At 38.1% G+C, this 19,886-nt stretch overlaps 2 protein-coding genes and 2 long non-coding RNA genes across 5 annotated transcripts in view; 3 read left to right on the plus strand and 1 right to left on the minus strand.

Moving 5' to 3' along the window:
* Positions 1-19,886, minus strand: part of LOC309701437 (uncharacterized protein) — a 266,740-nt gene that overhangs the window by 27,116 nt on the left and 219,738 nt on the right. The gene's annotated exons all lie outside the window — the stretch shown is intronic.
* LOC309701644 lies at positions 6,418-8,482 on the plus strand. The gene is made up of 2 exons (XR_014275198.1): positions 6,418-7,319; positions 7,750-8,482. It is a non-coding gene; the product is annotated as an uncharacterized lncRNA (long non-coding RNA).
* Positions 9,204-16,128, plus strand: LOC309700172 (uncharacterized protein; the record flags this gene model as incomplete). Its single annotated transcript, XM_082523618.1, has 3 exons — positions 9,204-9,551; positions 14,040-15,193; positions 15,516-16,128. 3 exons carry the CDS (start codon positions 9,204-9,206, stop codon positions 15,538-15,540), a joined length of 1,527 nt encoding a protein of 508 aa, XP_082379744.1. The 3' UTR covers positions 15,541-16,128.
* On the plus strand, positions 16,829-17,848 carry LOC309699851. The gene is made up of 3 exons (XR_014274509.1): positions 16,829-17,211; positions 17,328-17,431; positions 17,536-17,848. It is a non-coding gene; the product is annotated as an uncharacterized lncRNA (long non-coding RNA).

The following is a 19,886-nucleotide window of genomic DNA, read 5'->3' on the forward strand; positions in this document are numbered from 1 at the left end:
AGGTTTGTTATTCCAAATGTTTTTTCTGGAGGTTCCCAATGGTCTACCTTTTGCCATACACACATCACAAAATGTTGATCTTGGTATCTTGTTCATGTACAGCGTCAGTGAAGAACTTCTACACTAACAGCATGTGACTGTGACATTATTGTCTTATAACTTGTGAAATTAAAATTTGTGCTTGCATAACGCTAAACATTTAGAGCTAACTAGCTCAGAATTGAAAATGTCTCAGACTGATTCTCTTGTTTCCATTTCAGACGAATGTGCTGATCCATCCATCCATTTTCTTCCAGTTATCTGGTTGAGGTTCATGATTGGCCTGGAGAAAATCCCACCTCTCATAAGGTGAGAGGCAGGGTACACTCTGCATAGATCACCAGTCTATCACAAGGCTGGATTCAGTTTTGGTCCCCAGCTGGTCGACCGGTACATCTCTAGTGACAAGTGAACTGTTAAATATCTACCATAGACAGCATAAAAGATAGATGTAACTTCTTGGTCTGAAACGTGGAGCCAAAGTGGAAATATCTTATTTCTTGCATTCTTTGAAACATCAAGTAAGGGGCCACTTCTCTTTTTACAAAAGGACTTGCAGTTCAAATCTATGGGAAAATGGTTCTGTCCTCCATCACGCTGTGACCTCAGCAAAGACTTTGCTGATGTGTTTATGCATTCATTTTCAGCCCATAATAAATAAAACATGTTCATTTTATAAAATGTCACAATTAGATGACCCCAGACATGCTCATTGTCTAATGAATTGTCAATCAAAAATCATTAGATAATGATTAGATATCAATAGATAACAAGTTTGGATGTCTACTTGGTTTCACAGTCGGACTGAAGGGACTTCACCAAACAATGAGCAATGTCACAGTCCATGTTTTATACTGTCAGTGATCTCCTGTAACAGGCGATGGTCTCCATTAATTATGATGCTACAACGTGTTCAAATATATCAAAGATGAGTCTCAAGTTACTTTTTACTGAGTATGCAGAAAAGTAGCAAAACAGTCCAACTTGAACAGAGTTTTGTGAGACTTAAGCAGTACTCTAACACTGCTCTGCCCAAAGAGACTGAATAATTAGTGTGAATGCTTGAAAAGCATTCACAGTATTGTTCTTCAAATCTTTATTATTAGTGTGAATGCTTGAAAAGCATTCACAGTATTGTTATTCTAATCTTTATTATTATTATTAGTGTGAATGCTTGAAAAGCATTCACAGTATTGTTCTTCTAATCTTTATTATTAGTGTGAATGCTTGAAAAGCATTCACAGTATTGTTCTTCAAATCTTTATTAGTGTGAATGCTTGAAAAGCATTCACAGTATTGTTCTTCTAATCTTTATTATTAGTGTGAATGCTTGAAAAGCATTCACAGTATTGTTCTTCTAATCTTTATTATTAGTGTGAATGCTTGAAAAGCATTCACAGTATTGTTATTCGAATCTTTATTATTATTAGTGTGAATGCTTGAAAAGCATTCACAGTATTGTTATTCGAATCTTTATTATTATTATTATTATTATATTTTATCTATTCCGTACGTTTTTTGTAATCCTATAACTTCAAAACCGTTCAACTTAGAAAAACCATTCAAACACCGTTAGATTCCTATTCTTTTGGACAACACTGCTTCTATTTTTCATATTTTTAACATTTATATTTTTAATTTTATTCAACTTTATTCAACAAAAATTTATAATGTATTTCAATGGGGAGACCCTTCAAATCCTCATTCAACTTACTCATTTTTAAACTCTTACTACTTCCACATACATTGACATAGAGCCACCATTCAAACTTTAAAACGAAGACAAGACATTCAACTATTCAACTTGTATTTATCTTTTCAATATCTATTATACTTTTTCTTCAGTTCCAGTTTAAGTTTCATGATGTTTTTTCACCCGTTTCAGAGTTTATAATGGGTGTGTATGGGACGGAATGTTGGGGCTAGAGTGAGGCAGCTCAACTGCTAGAGTGAGAGGAGCAAAAAAATTAATCTTAAAATCTTTTTTAAAACTGCTGCTGTGTCCGCAGCGTTTGCTCTACAGGTATGATTTTACCCTCAAAATGTAGCCATCGCTGTCCTCTTTCATCCAATGTGTTTACTATTGTACTAGGTGTTGTGGTTCTTTCATAAATGTCACCAATGCACAGCCTCCTCCCTCCAACTCTTCCATAGACTCTAATGTTAAAATGGCTCAGAAGGTTGGTTTGAAAATCAGAAGAGCATGGTGTCTTTCCACTGTCACCACGTCCATATAATAAGCTCCACAAGCATGAAAACTGAGAATTAGGTAGACTAGACATTGCTGTCGCTCACGGTGAAAGAATTTTGTCAATACGACTTTTACTTTTCATTTGGGAGCGATTTGTTTCGGCCTGACTTTTCTGTTCATTTTAAGCAGCAAAAGTGAGGTGCATGTCTGTGTCCGTGTGTATGGAGCCATTGGGTGCAGTCACTATAGCAACCAGGCTCACACCTGCCTGCTTAACGAGCTCTCTCTCACTCTGCCAAGATTCATCTTAAACACTTCTCTTTCAACTGCTGCTGTGTCCACAGTGTTAAAGCCATCATTTTACCCTCAAAACGTCGCCATCGTTGTTCTTTTTCCAACATCTTGTCTTTCAAAGCTCAGAGATGTAAACTTTTTAAACTGTGTGGGTCCAAGTGGAGGGATCACATTTTAGTCATTCAGTGATTCAAAGAATATGACCTTTTAATATTCATTCAGATGTTTTCTGACTCTAAATGTTCTTTTCTCATTTCTTAGGTTTTTCTAATTTACAATTAAAACATTTTCAGCTTTTTTTTCCAACTTCTTCTTCTGTGTAACCTTCAGCTTTTAGCAGTTCAGCACTTTTGTTTTCAGGTTAAATTCGGATTTTTTTTTATCTCATTCAAGATTTTTAACTTAAATTCAGTAATTAATTCATTTCAGTGCATACATTCAGATTCAAGCATTCACACTGCAGTTTCTTCAGAAAATGCACTTTCTAGTTATTAGTGTGAATGCTTGAAAAGCATTCACAGTATTGTTATTTATTATATTTTATCTATTCCGTACGTTTTTTGTAATCCTACTCCTTCAAAACCGTTCAACTTAGAAAAACCATTCAAACACCGTTAGATTCCTATTCTTTTGGACAACACTGCTTCTATTTTTCATATTTTTAACATTTATATTTTTAATTTTATTCAACTTTATTCAACAAAAATTTATAATGTATTTCAATGGGGAGACCCTTCAAATCCTCATTCAACTTACTCATTTTTAAACTCTTACTACTTCCACATACATTGACATAGAGCCACCATTCAAACTTTAAAACGAAGACAAGACATTCAACTATTCAACTTGTATTTATCTTTTCAATATCTATTATACTTTTTCTTCAGTTCCAGTTTAAGTTTCATGATGTTTTTTCACCCGTTTCAGAGTTTATAATGGGTGTGTATGGGACGGAATGTTGGGGCTAGAGTGAGGCAGCTCAACTGCTAGAGTGAGAGGAGCAAAAAAATTAATCTTAAAATCTTTTTTAAAACTGCTGCTGTGTCCGCAGCGTTTGCTCTACAGGTATGATTTTACCCTCAAAACGTAGCCATCGCTGTCCTCTTTCATCCAATGTGTTTACTATTGTCCTAGGTGTTATGGTTCTTTCATAAATGTCACCAATGCACAGCCTCCTCCCTCCAACTCTTCCATAGACTCTAATGTTAAAATGGCTCAGAAGGTTCGTTTGAAAATCAGAAGAGCATGGTGTCTTTCCACTGTCACCACGTCCATATAATAAACTCCACAGACATGAAAACTGAGAATTTGGTAGACTAGACATTGCTGTCACTCACGGTGAAAGAATTTTGTCAATACGACCTATACTTTTCATTTGGGAACGATTTGTTTCGGCCTGACTTTTCTGTTCATTTTAAGCAGCAAAAGTGAGGCGCATGTCTGTGTCCGTGTGTATGGAGCCATTGGGTGCGGTCACTATAGCAACCAGGCTCACACCTGCCTGCTTAACGAGCTCTGCCTGCCACTGTACCAAGATTCATCTTAAGCACTTCTCTTTCAACTGCTGCTGTGTCCACAGTGTTACAGCCATCATTTTACCCTCAAATTGTCGCCATTATTGTTCTCTTTCCAACACCGTATCTTTCAAAGCTCAGGCATTTAAACTTTTTAAACTGTGTGGATCAAAGTGGAGGGATCACATTTGAGTCATTCAGTGATTCAGAGAATATGACCTTTTAATATTCATTCAGATGTTTTCTGACTCTAAATGTTCTTTTCTCATTTCTTAGGGTTTTCTAATTTACATTTAAAACATTTTCAGTTTTTTTCCAACTCCTTCTGTGTAACCTTCAGCTTTTAGCAGTTCAGCACCTTTGTTTTCAGGTTAAATTCGTTTTTTTTTTTTGTTTTTTTTTAATCTCATTCAATATTTTTAACTCAAAATTCAGCAATTAATTCATTTCAGTGCATACATTCAGATTCAAGCATTCACACTGCAGTTTCTTCAGAAAATGCACTTTCTAGTTAGTGTGAATGCTTGAAAAGCATTCACAGTATTGTTCTTCTAATCTTTATTATTAGTGTGAATGCTTGAAAAGCATTCACAGTATTGTTATTCGAATCTTTATTATTATTATTAGTGTGAATGCTTGAAAAGCATTCACAGTATTGTTATTCGAATCTTTATTATTATTATTATATATTCCGTACGTTTTTTGGCATCTAACTCCTTCAAAACCGTTCAACTTAGAAAAACCATTCAAACACCGTTAGATTCCTATTCTTTTGGACAACACTGCTTCTAAATTTCATATTTTTAACATTTATATTTTTAATTTTATTCAACTTTATTCAACAAAAATTTATAATGTATTTCAATGGGGAGACCCTTCAAATCCTCATTCAACTTACTCATTTTTAAACTCTTACTACTTCCACATACATTGACATAGAGCCACCATTCAAACTTTAAAACGAAGACAAGACATTCAACTATTCAACTTGTATTTATCTTTTCAATATCTATTATACTTTTTCTTCAGTTCCAGTTTAAGTTTCATGATGTTTTTTCACCCGTTTCAGAGTTTATAATGGGTGTGTATGGGACGGAATGTTGGGGCTAGAGTGAGGCAGCTCAACTGCTAGAGTGAGAGGAGCAAAAAAATTTATCTTAAAATCTTTTTTAAAACTGCTGCTGTGTCCGCAGCGTTTGCTCTACAGGTATGATTTTACCCTCAAAACGTAGCCATCGCTGTCCTCTTTCATCCAATGTGTTTACTATTGTACTAGGTGTTATGGTTCTTTCGTAAATGTCACCAATGCACAGCCTCCTCCCTCCAACTCTTCCATAGACTCTAATGTTAAAATGGCTCAGAAGGTTCGTTTGAAAATCAGAAGAGCATGGTGTCTTTCCACTGTCACCACGTCCATATAATAAACTCCACAGGGATGAAAACTGAGAATTCAGTAGACTAGACATTGCTGTCGCTCACGGTGAAAGAATTTTGTCAATACGACTTTTACTTTTCATTTGGGAATGATTTGTTTCGGCCTGACTTTTCTGTTCATTTTAAGCAGCAAAAGTGAGGTGCATGTCTGTGTCCGTGTGTATGGAGCCCTTGGGTGCAGTCACTATAGCAACCAGGCTCACACCTGCCTGCTTAACGAGCTCTGTCTCTCACTCTGCCAAGATTAAATCAAAAATGTGTGTTACATCTAAGCAGTTGTAGTAAGATTAACTTTTTCAATAGGTACAATAAGACAGGTTTGACAGGCTTTTGCCACAGATTAACAGTATGTCAGTAGTTAATATAGGCTAACTGAATAGAGCCCTGAATTATTGCCCTGTTAAATTCAAGTTGATTGTGTATTGGTGGACTTGTCTTCTCCACACAGGTTTTTCATACCTCGGCAGTTTTAGTCAGTTGATGACTTTAAAATAATCTTTTCTGACTGGATAATTAAAGCTCACAGCATCTACCTGTCTGTAGTGTATTTTCCCACATTTTAAATAATCGAATCTCATTTAATGTCTCTGTTTTTAGTCTGTATAGTTTATCTCCCCACGAATACGCTCAAAGTAGTCTTAAAATAAAATCCATAAAACAGTTCAAGATGACATACTTTTTATTTGCTAATTTAATGCCAGTTGCCCTCTTTCCTGAGTATAAGCGAATGAGTGACATAAAGAGAAAAAGTACCAATTTGTATGCTGGTGAGTCTTGTGTATTTTTTTCTCTGTCTCTCTATGACAGAGAAATATATATGCTCATTATTGATGTTCAAACTGATGCTCAAATTTCCAAGCACCACCTGAACGCCTCATCAGTCTTTAACTAATCACTGCACCAACTGCCGTCATTCCGCTTTGCTCTCTGCTGTGGTAAGTACAATACACTCAGTACAGCATTGTTTTAATTTTATGATGGTAAAAATACATGTTTGACATTTAAACTCACATATCAAGTCTTTTTAAAGTTCAACAGAGTTCAAAGAATAAAGAAAGCAAAAAAAGAATAACCTTTGCTACCATTTATATAGGTTTATGACTTTTGCTGTTAGCAGCAGTGCTAACGCTAGCTTCAATGCTAATGCTAGCTATAGTGCTAACACTAGCCTTAGCAGTTGTTAACTGACAAAAAGAATATTCTTGTGATATTCCTGTGATATTTATTGGCGGTCAGTGAGACAAAAGTAACAAATGAGATTTATTATTGCCATTGTGCCTCAGTTTTAACAGTAAGAGTACTTCATGACTTTTGCTGTTAGTAGCAGTGCTAATGCTAGCTTCGATGCTAATGCTAGCATCAATGCTAACGCTAGCTATAGTGCCAACACTAGCCTTAGCAGTTTTTAACTGACAAAAAGAATATTCCTGTGATATTTATTGGCGGTCAGTGAGACAAAAGTAACAAATGAGCTTTATTATTGCCATTGTGCCTCAGTTTTAACAGTAAGAGTGCTAGTTCTACCAGCAGTGCTAACACTAACTGAAGTGCTAACGCTAGCAGGAATGCTAGCGTTAGCAGCGATGCTAAGGCTAGTAACAGTCTAACAGTAGCCTTATATAAGTACTTAAATAAATACTTCAGTTAATTAGTTTGAATTATAAAATGGCTGCTGTATCAGCTGGTGTGCTATATTACTCTATAATTACCCTGCTGACTATAAGTTCAGTGTATCATGTCGTGTGGGCTTTGTTTTTTTGTTAGTCTGATAACACTGTACAGACAACTAACATGTTATTTCTTGTCTTACACTTTCAGGAACTTGACTCACATCTGTGCTTTGCCTGGTAGGTGTGCACATACTGTTAGAGAAGTACACCAAAATTTTAAAAAAAAGAGTCTGACTAATATAAGCTTTAAAGTGATGGGTTCAAACTTTGTGCTAGACCTTTTAAACACATTTTTATAATAAATACACATAAGTTCAGCTTAACAATTGGGCTAAAATATTTTTTTCGTACATTTTTGCACATTACATGTGATTAGTTAACAATTCACTCAATCATATTTGTATTTAAAAATATTATTGCTGAATTTAATTAAATATTTATTCTTTTAAAAAGTGCCAAATTGTGCAACTTTTTGCACATGGCAGCCGACAACAGTTTAGCTTGAATATTTGTTTTGTCCTTTTTCAGTAGTCACAATTAGTTCATACAATTACCATGTGATATAATTTTATTAAAATTATTTTTTTTTCTTGTTTTTTGTTCACAGTGTGCAGAAGAAGAACAAGGACCAGATCTCCAGTCTTCTATCTCACATCCCAACCCCCCAACCCCTCTATCTTCTGTCCTACTCCACCTGTTGTCTCTGCCTTCTTTCCATCTGTATTTCACCCTGTGGTTTGTGAGAAATTTTGCCAAACCAAGAATCTTATTGCGGTTTGATTTAAAGCCGTGTCTCTCCTGCTCTGTCTGTTCTCTCTGCTAAATTTTCTCTCTACCTGTTTTTCACTCTTTGGCTTGCTGCTGAAAAATGCACAAGCCAATAAAGCAATAAAGAGTGCATATTTTGCCTCAACCTGAGAACAAACTGAACAAACAAAGAAAACTCTGCGGTTTGATTTAAAGCCGTGTCTCTCCTGCTCTGTCTGTTCTCTCTGCTAAATTTTCTCTCTACCTGTTTTTCACTCTTGGCTTGCTGCTGAAAAATGCCAAGCCATTAAAGCAATAAAGAGTGCATATTGCCTCTACCTGAGAACAAACTGAACAAATAAAGAAAACTCTAATTCACGGTTTGATTGTGATTTCCCAGCCGTGTTTCTCCTGCTCTGTCTGTTCTCTCTTCTAAATTTTCTCTCTAGCTGTTTTTCACTTTGCGCTTGCTGCTAAGTTGTGCCAAGCCAATAAAGAGAGTGCATATTATTCTCTCGACTGACAAACTGTCAAACAAACAAAGACATCTGTTTCTGAGAAATAAAAACTGAAATATAAAGACAAAGAAAACATCTCCTGCTCTGTGCCACTCTTATTTTATAAACATATTTTCTAAAGACTAAGAGAAACACTTGTGTAAAAATGCCAAGGAAGCAGAAAAAGTCACAAGCTGCAAAACAACGCTGGAAGAAGTTCCATGAGTTTCATGAAGTACCAACATGTGAACAAGCTGAGTGTGATTTTCCTCAGAGCTCTGCAGAAGACTTTGTGTCTGCAAAGACCAATGCTGATGGTGTCAAACAGGCAGGTCAACATGTTCCTGCACATGTACAACAGGTATCCTATGCAGATGCTGTAAAGATTGGATTGCAGCATGAATTTAATGATCATCAGGTAAACCATAGAGACCAACCTGAGGTGTCAAGTGCCCCACAGGTGGGTTATGCTGATATTGTAAAAAGAGGCCGTCACAGTGATGTGGCAGGACCATCTCATGCAGAAAGAGTGAACTTTGAAAACCAGCCCTCTGTTACACATATCTGTGCATCTCACAGCCAGGCTCATCCCAAATATGGAGACTCCAGAAACAAGCAGTGCACATGTAACTCACTCACATTTCTTGCATTCCTTCATGAGAATGATAACATGACTACAGCTGACCTTAATCTGGTCTTGGATAAAGGTGATGTGATGTACAAAGAGGCCAAGAAAAGATTTCCTAAAAATATTCATTTGGCTACCGATGAGCTGCCAGACAAAGTTGATGCTCGCAGGTCTATGTATCATGTCGACATGACACAGCCTTCCCGGTATGGGACATTTGAAGAACCTCCAGAGGAGGCAGTAGATACCTTTCTCAGCTTAGAAGCAGGACTGAGCTGCCTGTTGTCAGATGTGCAGTATGCCTTACTGATTATGAGTGGATTGTGTATCGCAGTGTTCAGATCCACATCGGGCAAATATGGTTTCTTTGATCCACACTCCAGAACAGCCAGTGGTCTTCCTCTAGCACTATGGTCACGTGATCGTGGTACGGCTGTGATGGTGAAATTCACACTCCTCAGTGACATGATTAAGAGACTCCAGGATTCTTATGAAATGATGGAGATATCACCTTCTTGTAACTATGAACTGAAGCCTGTGCAGTTCTACAGTATGAGCACAGTCAACCTGAGTGATACTATCACAGACACAGTCTGCAGACCAACAGCTGCCACTGCTGTGGCACCTACTCACTCTGATACAACTGTTGATGAAGCAAACTCCTCTTCTCCAAGGAGAAACACAACCACTGATCTTACTGAGATCTCTCCAATGTCTGTTTGTACACCACTGGAGAAACAACAAGAAGTCCGTATGACTCAGTTCACATCACACGAAGCTCCTCAAAATGAATTTACTTTTATAACTACCAAAGAACTATCGAGTGACTTTAATTTCCTTCCATCAAATGATGTTTTTTCCTGTCAGTCAAGGACTGCAATAAAAAATGGTGCTAACTGTGATCTTTCTGATACAGTTATACAAAAAATCTATAAACTGACAAAAGTTAATAAACAGCAAAGGCGCAAAATGAAAAGAAGATTAATGGCATCAGACAAACCAAGAAATCAGAGAAAAGAAAACCAAAAAAGGAAAGAACGACAAAAGTACGCTTCAAATAAAGATTACAAAGAAAAGAAGAAATCTTCTACAAGCGAGGCATATAAAAACAATCCTGAAGTTAGACAGAAACATCAACAATATATTAAAAGACGTTACTGTGAAAATGCTGAATTCAGAAAGAAACAACAACAATATATTAAAAGACGCTACTGTGAGAACGATGAATTCAGAAAGAAACAACAACAATATATTAAAAGACGCTACTGTGACAATGCTGAATTTAGACAAAAACAAAAAAACTATATCACTAAAAGGTATCAAGAGAGCCCAGATTTCAGAGAGAGACAGAGATCTCGAGTGACTCAGCGTTATGCACGTGATAACGCATTCAGAGTAAGACACAGACAACTAATGAAACAACTAATGCGAGACAGGTATCAAAGTAATCTTGCCTTCAGGATTATGCACAATATGAGATGTGCAATGAAAATAAAAAGGAAATACAGATGGGTGAACAGACAAACCCAAGAGAGTGACAACAGTGTGATTAACGAGGCCATATCTGTGTTCAAATCACAAATCAAAGCTGGACCATCATACCCATGTACTGTATGTTTCAAGGCTTCATTTCCAAACCAAGTACGACCCTGCAGAAGGTCAAATTATGTCAAAAACCCACATGTAGTTACAACATGTTTGACAGGAAAGTTTGTTCATGTTTGTGATGAAAACTGCAGAAATGAGCAGTGCAATGTTCCCGATGAGAGAAAGAGAGAGTGGATTTGTCACACCTGCCACGATCATCTTAAAAATGGATCCATGCCAGCACTTGCTGTTGCCAATAAGTTGGATCTTGCTGATATTCCAGCTGAACTGTCTGATCTCAACATACTGGAGAGACATCTCATAGCCAAGTGCATACCATTTGCCAAGATCATTCCTCTTCCCAAAGGCAGACAAAGAGCAATTAGAGGAAATGTGGTCTGTGTCCCATCAGAGGTACAGGAAACTGTTGAAACACTACCTCGATTGAGAATTAATTCTCAGGTCATGAGAGTGAAACTGAAGAGACGCTTGTCTTACAAAGGTCATCAGCTGTTTCAGACTGTAAGCTGGTCTAAACTTGTGCAAGCACTGCATAAACTCAAGCAGATTCATCCACAGTATAAGGATGTGAGCATCAGAGATGATGCTGAGCTGTGTGATCCAACTCTTCCTGATGAAGATGATGAGGATGATGATGATGAAAACATGAATGAGGAAGATTATGATGAGGCTGATTTAATGGAAATTGACAGCTGTGAGAAAAATGCACTGAGTGAAGCACAAAATATAAATGAACAGGACATTGACATGTTACCCTGTGATGGTGAACAATCGCATGAACAGATGAGAGATGATTCAGAGCAAGCAGATGGACTGACTAATGGTGGTTTTGCACTCGAGTCCTGTTTGCAGCCCCCTGATGTGGCTGAGGAGATATTATGTTTCAGTGAAGGAATCTACTCTGTTGCTCCTGCAGAGAGAAACAATCCAATAAGTTTTTTCAAAACACCTAAACTGGAGGCCATGGCCTTCCCTGTGCAGTTTCCTACAGGTCAAAACACACTTGATGAAAGAAGGCTGATCAAAGTATCCCCCAGTGGGTATTTCAAATCAAGACTTTTCTGCATTGATGATCGTTTTGCCAAAGACACAAACTATTTGTTCTTTGCACAGTTTGTGACTGAAATACACTTGGCTACATCCAGCATGACAGTACAGTTAAGGAAGGCAAAGCCTCTGACCAGAGATGGTAGAAAAATAACCTCAGGCATGTTACAAGATAAACATGAGGTGGAGAAACTGGTGCGAAATAAAGATGCAGTGAGATTCATGCAGCCTCTGAGAGGAACCCCAGCCTATTGGGAGAAAACAACAAGAGATCTTTTTGCCATGATCAGACAGTTGGGAACTCCCACGTTCTTTTGCACATTTTCAGCTGCTGAAATGCGCTGGCCTGAAGTGATTGAGGCAATAACAAGGCAGCAAGGTGAACAAGTGAATTTTGAAGGACTCGACTGGTCAGCAAAGTGTGACATCCTGAGAAGCAATCCTGTCACAACAATGCGCATGTTTGACAAGAGAGTTGAAGCATTATTCAGAGATTTACTCTTATCTCCCGCAGAGCCACTTGGCAAAGTCATTGACTACTTTTACAGAGTTGAGTTTCAGCACAGAGGAAGCCCACACATACACTGTCTCCTGTGGGTAGAAGGTGCTCCTGTGTTTGAGGAGGATGATGAGCAAACTGTTGTTGATTTTATAAACAAATACATCACAGCTCAGCTGCCTGATCCACATAAACAACCCGAACTGTACAAAAAAGTAACAGAAGTGCAAAAACACAGTAAGAACCACACAAAGACGTGCTTTAGGAGTTTAAGCTCCGGGTGCCGTTTTGGTTTTCCCAAACCACCCTGCAATGAGACAATGATCACAAGACCCAGTGAGGATGATGCACTGGAAGTAGAAACGGCAAAGAACAAGCTCAGACCACTGAACCAGCTGCTGAATGAACCTGAAACTGCTTCCATGAGTTTAGAGCAGCTCTTGGAAAGATGCAAGTTGACACATGCAGAATATGAGAGATACCTGAATAAAATGAACATGAGGAGTACGATCATACTAAAGCGTGATCCAAAAGACTCTTGGATAAATGGCTATAATCCACATCTGCTTGAAGCCTGGAACAGTAATATCGACATAAGCTTTGTTTTAGATGCTTTCGGCGCTGCAAATTATTTAATGAAATATATATCAAAAAAAGAGGGCGGGCTATCTGAGTACCTGAAAACTGTCATTGAAAACTCCAATAAGGACAGTGTAAATGAGTGCGATGAAATGAGAGCCGTCATGCAGGCATATTCAAAGAAGCGAGAGATCAGTGCACAGGAGTGTGTTGCTCGTGCATGTGGTCTTCACATGAAGCAATGTTCACGTGCTGTAATATTCATACCAACTGATGATAATCCTGTGAAAATGAGTCGTCCCCTGTCAGTTCTGGACAACACAACACCTGAGTCTTCCAATGTTTGGATGACATCTTTGAATGACAAATACAAAGCCAGACCTGAAACACCAGAGTATGAGGAGATGTGCATGGCAGACTTTGCTGCTACTTGCAGGATTGTCTATGGCCAACAGAAAAAAGGTAAAGATGTTTTGCCCCTTCTCAATGAGATGGGGTTTGTGCAAAGGCGCAAAAACAATAAGCCTGCTATCATCAGATTTCACCGCTGCTCACAAGAAAAACATCCAGAGCAATATTACGGAAGACTGCTTAAACTGTACCTTCCTCATCGTTCAGACCACGAACTGAAAACACCATCGTTGCCAACCTATCAGGCTTTCTATGGTGCTGGCTGTGTACAGCTGCCAGGTACTGACCGTCTTGAGTACGTGCAACACATTGTCAAAAGAAACAGAGAAAAATATGAGAAAAACAGTGAGGAGATCGAGAGCGCTGTTGAGGAATATGAGCAGAACAGAGGTGTGACTGACGAATGGTGTAATCTGGCACCTGAATCAGATCTCGTAAGGTTGCCACTTGTTGAACAAGAAAGAGAGCGAGACAATGAAAATGAACAGGAAGATGTGCCCGACTACAGCCGTCAGGCTGATGCTTCAACAGAAGTCAGAGCCATCAGGGAACCCCCTGCTATTGATCCCACATTGTTACGTCAGATGTTTCAGAATCTGAACAAGAAGCAAGCCTGCATATTTTATGCAGTTAGAGACTGGTGCATTAAAAGAGTCTGTGCTCTAAATCCAGAGCAGTTTTTCTTTTATATTAATGGTGGTGCTGGAACAGGAAAATCACATCTTATCAAATGCATCTACTCAGAAGCATCTAAGATACTGAGCAAAGTGCCCAGATATGCAGACGACGTTGACATATCAAAACCCACTGTCCTGTTAACTGCTTTCACTGGGACTGCAGCTTTTAACATTTCTGGAACAACACTGCATTCTCTTCTCAAGCTGCCTAGAAGCTTAAAACCTCCCATTCAGGGACTTGGCAATCAGCTGGATGAAGTCAGATCAGAACTTTTGAATGCTGAAATAATCGTCATTGACGAAGTGTCTATGGTGTCAAGACATCTGTTTGCATATGTAGATGCAAGACTCAAACAGATCAAAGGGACTCGGAGACCCTTTGGAGGCATGTCAGTCATTGCTGTCGGAGACTTCTATCAGCTACCCCCAGTGCGACAGTCTAAACCTCTCTGTGTGCACGACCCGTCTGAGATCGACCTGTGGCGGGAGCATTTTCAGATGATCACTCTGACTGAGATTATGCGTCAGAAAGATGATGTTGTCTTTGCAGAGATGCTGAACAGAATTCGTGTGAAAGGAAAGTTGGATGAGCTTTGCGAAGCAGATAGAAATTTGTTGTCACAGGCCATAACTGAACCAGCCCTTTGTCCAACTGATGCGTTGCACATTTTTGCAACTAATAAAGAAGTGGATGCACACAACTCTGCAACACTGGCTCTGCTCCACACTCATATCATTGACATCCATGCAGATGATTATAGAAAAGATCCTAGAACTGGCAGAATGGCACTTCAAGACAGACCATTGAAAGGAGGTAAAAACGAGTTACCAGACACACTGAAAGTTGCAGAAGGAGCTCGTGTCATGCTCACCAGAAACATTGACATACAAAATGGTTTGGTTAATGGAGCTTTTGGAATACTACTTAGAGTAGTTCACTCTGAAAACGACCAACACATCATCAAGCTTGGACTTAAAATGGATAATGAGACATCTGGAAAGAATAACCGCACACCAGCAGACGACATGGTGTACATTGAGAGAGCAGAGGAGAATCTGAAGCAGAAAGGAGTGGTACGAAGACAGTTCCCAGTGAAGCTGGCCTTTGCATGTACAATACATAAGGTACAGGGTATGACAACTACATCAGCTGTTGTCTCTCTTAAGAGCATTTTTGAGCCCGGCATGGCCTACGTAGCTGTCAGTAGAGTGACGTCTCTCAGTGGACTGTATCTTCTTGATATGGAGGAGAAAAAAATATTCACCAACCCAGAAATCACTGCAGCGCTTGAGAACATGAGACAAGCCAACCTTGATGACATGATGCCTCTTCTACACGTGAGGCAAACACTGAGCAGGTCAGAGGTTTTCACCATTGTTCATCATAATACAGAGGGACTGCCAGCTCACATTAATGACATCAAAAGTCACCATGAATTGTGTCTAGCAGATGTTTTGTGCCTAACAGAAACACACCTGCGGGGCTCTTTTGTCGCAGAGAGTCTCCACTTGGAAAATTACAATTTGTTCAAACGCAACAGACACCTGTCCTACACAAACTTTCCCCAGATGGCAAACAGAAGTGGTGGTGGAGTTGCTGTTTATGTGAAAAGTGACATTCAAGTGCATGAAAAACAGTACATCCATAATGTAACTGACCTTGAATTTCTGGCTTTAAAGGTTGAAGCACCAGTCAGTGCTCTGATTGCAGTTGTATACAGACCTCCAGACTACACTCTGAGGCCATTCCTGAAAAACCTGGTAAGCCTATTAGACTCATTGGAGATCATGGACTGTCATCCCATCATAGTTTGTGGTGATTTTAATGAGAATGTTTTATCCAGTGCAAACAAACCAATCCTGGAGCTGTTTGAGTCTAGGGGATACGCACAGGTCATCACTGCCCCTACCACAGAGAAGAACACACTGCTTGACCTAATTTTCATTTCTCAGTCAGATCGATGTCTCCATTCTGGAGTCATGAAGACATACCATAGTTACCATGACCCAGTATACTGTGTATTGTCCTGTGATGATTCATGATCTAGATCTTTGAATACAGTAAGTAATATCTATATTTTTGAATGACTTAAGAAAGTAGAGCGATATTTAAAAGTTGACGCCCTGCATTGCAGTATAATGTTTGATGACAATTTTATTTATTACAGAAAATCTAAAATTCACTAACAGTAACCTATAAATGTCAGAAAAATCAAATATAGCAGTTTAAAATGAATAGTGTAGGCATATCCTCTCTGCAGCCAGGCTTCAACATCCTGCCAGGCTGCCCCAGTCTCACTGTGGCTGGGAGGGAGGGAGGGTGGACCAGAGGATTGCCTACACAACACATAAATGTTCAACAGCTTCTTCATTGTTTCTGAGAGAACAATAATGACTAAAGGTTGCTTTTTAAAAAAACAAACAAACAAACAAACAAACCTAATTACAGCAATAATGACAGTTAAGCCACTTTATGTGTGCCTCTATTTTGAAATACTATTTACAAAAATGTTATTATTTTGGTTTGTTATAAACTTTAAACTTTTTCAAAAGTATACGATTATATTTTTGGACAAATTTTTCTATGAAACATAAATTTTTATGAGCTTTTATCATGTTTCGGCCAGTGCATTTATTAGGGTGGGTCTGGGTTGATAACTGCACATTTCTGGCCAGAAATGTTTCAGCAGTGTTACATATGTAGTACATATGTAGCACTTGCTTTCTGTTACCAGCTGATACCCTACATTTGTATAGACATTTGATGGTGTGAGGTTGGGGAGTTGAGTGGGAGGGGGGGGGGAGGGTACGGTGGGAGTTGAGGGGGGGGGGGTTTCCTTTCCTGTTAGGTTTCCTTTTTTTTTCTTTTTTTTTTTTAAGCAAGACACAGTCCTCCTGTGTCTTCTCCAAGCTTCACATGTAAAATCCAACAATGTGAAGCACATAGCAGCCAGAAACTGTAATGCCACAGATCAGAGAAACTTCATCATCACCATCTTCATCGCCGTACGATCAGAGCGTGAGACTTCACATCTGGAGCACAGGAGAGATTCTGTGATAAGTCCTCCTTCTAGCTTGTCCCACAAGCAGTCGGTGAGATTTACTCACAACAAAAAGGGTTAATGACATAATTTCCATGAAAACATGTATTCATTCTTTGTAAAGTGTTTAAATTGTGTTTTCACTTGACCTTAGGAGTGTTAGAGTGTATTGTAATGTCTGTACTCAGGTGTTTCCCTCTGTGATCCATCCCCTTCAGAGCTGAGACACTCAGGACTGAACAGACTGCACAGTTTCTGTGACTGAGCCTCCAAAACACCTTCTTTGAAACCACTCATGATAGAAGGGCTTCATATTTGCAGCAGCACTACTACAGGTATTCAGTGTATTACAGGATGTGTTTGTTTCTTAGGACCAGCTCTGAGTGCACACTACCTAACATATACACCTTTCTGTTCATTACAAACCAACTACTCTGGATCATACGGCCAGTTGGCAGGAATGTTGCTGCAGGAAAACATCCCTGGAGATCACCATCATTGTCAGACTGACTGTGCCTCCTCTGTGCAGTGTCAAGATCCTCCCTAAATGAGTGTGTAAGTTAACATTTTCATTATTTTATTCCCTTTGACAAGACAAGTATCACTGATATTTACATTTACAACTACATATGTTGCTATTTTCTGCTCTTCTTTTAAAGTCCTCAGCTATCCTGCTTCTGTGCTGCTTGCCACACATCAAACACTGGCCGGATGACAGGGAGGATCCACTCTGAAGTCACTGGACATGATGAGGATCATATGGGACTTTATAGTTTCACAGAAACGTTGTGCTCTGTGATTACAGGTTTTAAATGGACATAATGACGGCCTCTCTCTGATCAACAGGCTAAAGGATTGTTTTCATTGTTAGTGCTCTGTACAATGTATGCTTATTTAGTATTTCATCACAGAGCAAACCTTTATTTATTTAACATATTTTTATTTTGTTTTAATGTTGAATTAACTGTGGGGATTTTTTTTAAGTGGGCACTCGGGATGTCGTATGACCAGAAATGTGGTAACTGGAATTCAACGTTATGGAAGAAAAAATCTGCTAAGAACAAAACACACACAAAACCCCCCAAGAAAATTCAAATTCATTCCATGTAATCCAATCTAAAACATTTTAAACTGCTGAACAGCAACACAAACAGTGTTAAAAAACAGTGTTAACAGAATGATTATGATGAGTTTGTACCAAAGTTTCAGGTCACATGGCACATGGCACTAGTGTGTAGTGTGGAGTATCAGCTGGTAAGTATAGGTTTTTCATATTTGTGTCCTTAGAGTTCAGATAGATAAAGCCTCGTGTATAATAATTAGTCATAACCACAACTCAAAGTCAGGGACTAACTAAATTTGGGACTTTGTGTCTGAGCCCAGGTTAAAACAATGTGTAAAAAAGCATTTAGTGGCATGGCTGAACAATGCTGTAAACTATTGATCCTTATTTATCCATGTTCACAAAAAGGACTAATGTGCTTATTTGATTATTTGCATGTGTTAAACTGTGTCACCACCTTACGCTTTCATTTGAGTTTACTCAAAATTCTCTATACAGTTCTCTTTTACCACTGTGTGGACTCTGTTTACATTAAAACATAAAAAAGAATGAGTAATAAAAAGATGTGTAGACAGATTAAGTAGACCGATAGAAACAGCTGTTCAGCCATGTTCTAAGAAACCAACACAATTTAAAGGTTCAGGATTGTGGTTTTAAAAGTTGAATTTTCATGTATTTCATTAGTTATTTAATTTAGTTATTTTTATTTATTCTACTAGTCCTTTTCAGAAAGAAGCTGTAAAATATGACTTAAGATTTTTGTTATTTTCTATGACATACAAAACAAATTGATGTATGTAATACTATTAAACATGATATACACATGTGTACATGTCTGAAAAACATTATGCTGTATATTAAAGTTTGTATTTTCTCCAGAATTTTTGTTCATCTTTTAAGTTCATTTCAGTTAGAAGAATTTGAACGTTTAATATTCATTCAGAGGTTTTCTGACTCTAAATTTTCTTTTGTCATTACTCATCATTTTATTATTTACATTTTAAACATGTTTAGCTTTTTTCCAACTTCTTCTGTGTGAACATCAGCTTTCAAAAGTTCTGCACTTTTGTTTTCAGGTTAAAAATTCTGTATTTTCCAGCTCGTTCAGAATTTTTTTTTTTAACTTAACATTCAGCAATTAATTCATTTCAGTGCATACATTCAGATTCAAGCATTCACACTGCAGTTTCTTCAGAAAATGCACTTTCTAGTTATATTTTATCTATTCCGTACGTTTTTTGAAAGCCTACTCCTTCAAAACCGTTCAACTTAGAAAAACCATTCAAACATCGTTAGATTCCTATTATTTTGGACATGACTGCTTCTATTTTTCTCATTTTTAACATTTATATTTTTAATTTTATTCAACTTTATTCAACAAAAATTTCCCATGTATTTCAATGGGGAGACCCTTCAAATTCTCATTCAACTTACTCATTTTTAAACTCTTACTACTTCCACATACATTGACATAGAGCCACCATTCAAACTTTAAAACGAAGACAAGACATTCAACTATTCAACTTGTATTTATCTTTTCAATATCTATTATACTTTTTCTTCAGTTCCAGTTTAAGTTTCATGATGTTTTTTCACCCGTTTCAGAGTTTATAATGGGTGTGTATGGGACGGAATGTTGGGGCTAGAGTGAGGCAGCTCAACTGCTAGAGTGAGAGGAGCAAAAAAATTAATCTTAAAATCTTTTTTAAAACTGCTGCTGTGTCCACAGCGTTTGCTCTACAGGTATGATTTTACCCTCAAAACGTAGCCATGGCTGTCCTCTTTCATCCAATGTGTTTACTATTGTACTAGGTGTTATGGTTCTTTCATAAATGTCACCAATGCACAGCCTCCTCCCTCCAACTCTTCCATAGACTCTAATGTTAAAATGGCTCAGAAGGTTCGTTTGAAAATCAGAAGAGCATGGTGTCTTTCCACTGTCACCAC

Source organism: Aulonocara stuartgranti, assembly GCF_965226115.1.
Source record: "Aulonocara stuartgranti genome assembly, chromosome: 23".
Lineage (NCBI taxonomy): Eukaryota > Metazoa > Chordata > Actinopteri > Cichliformes > Cichlidae > Aulonocara > Aulonocara stuartgranti.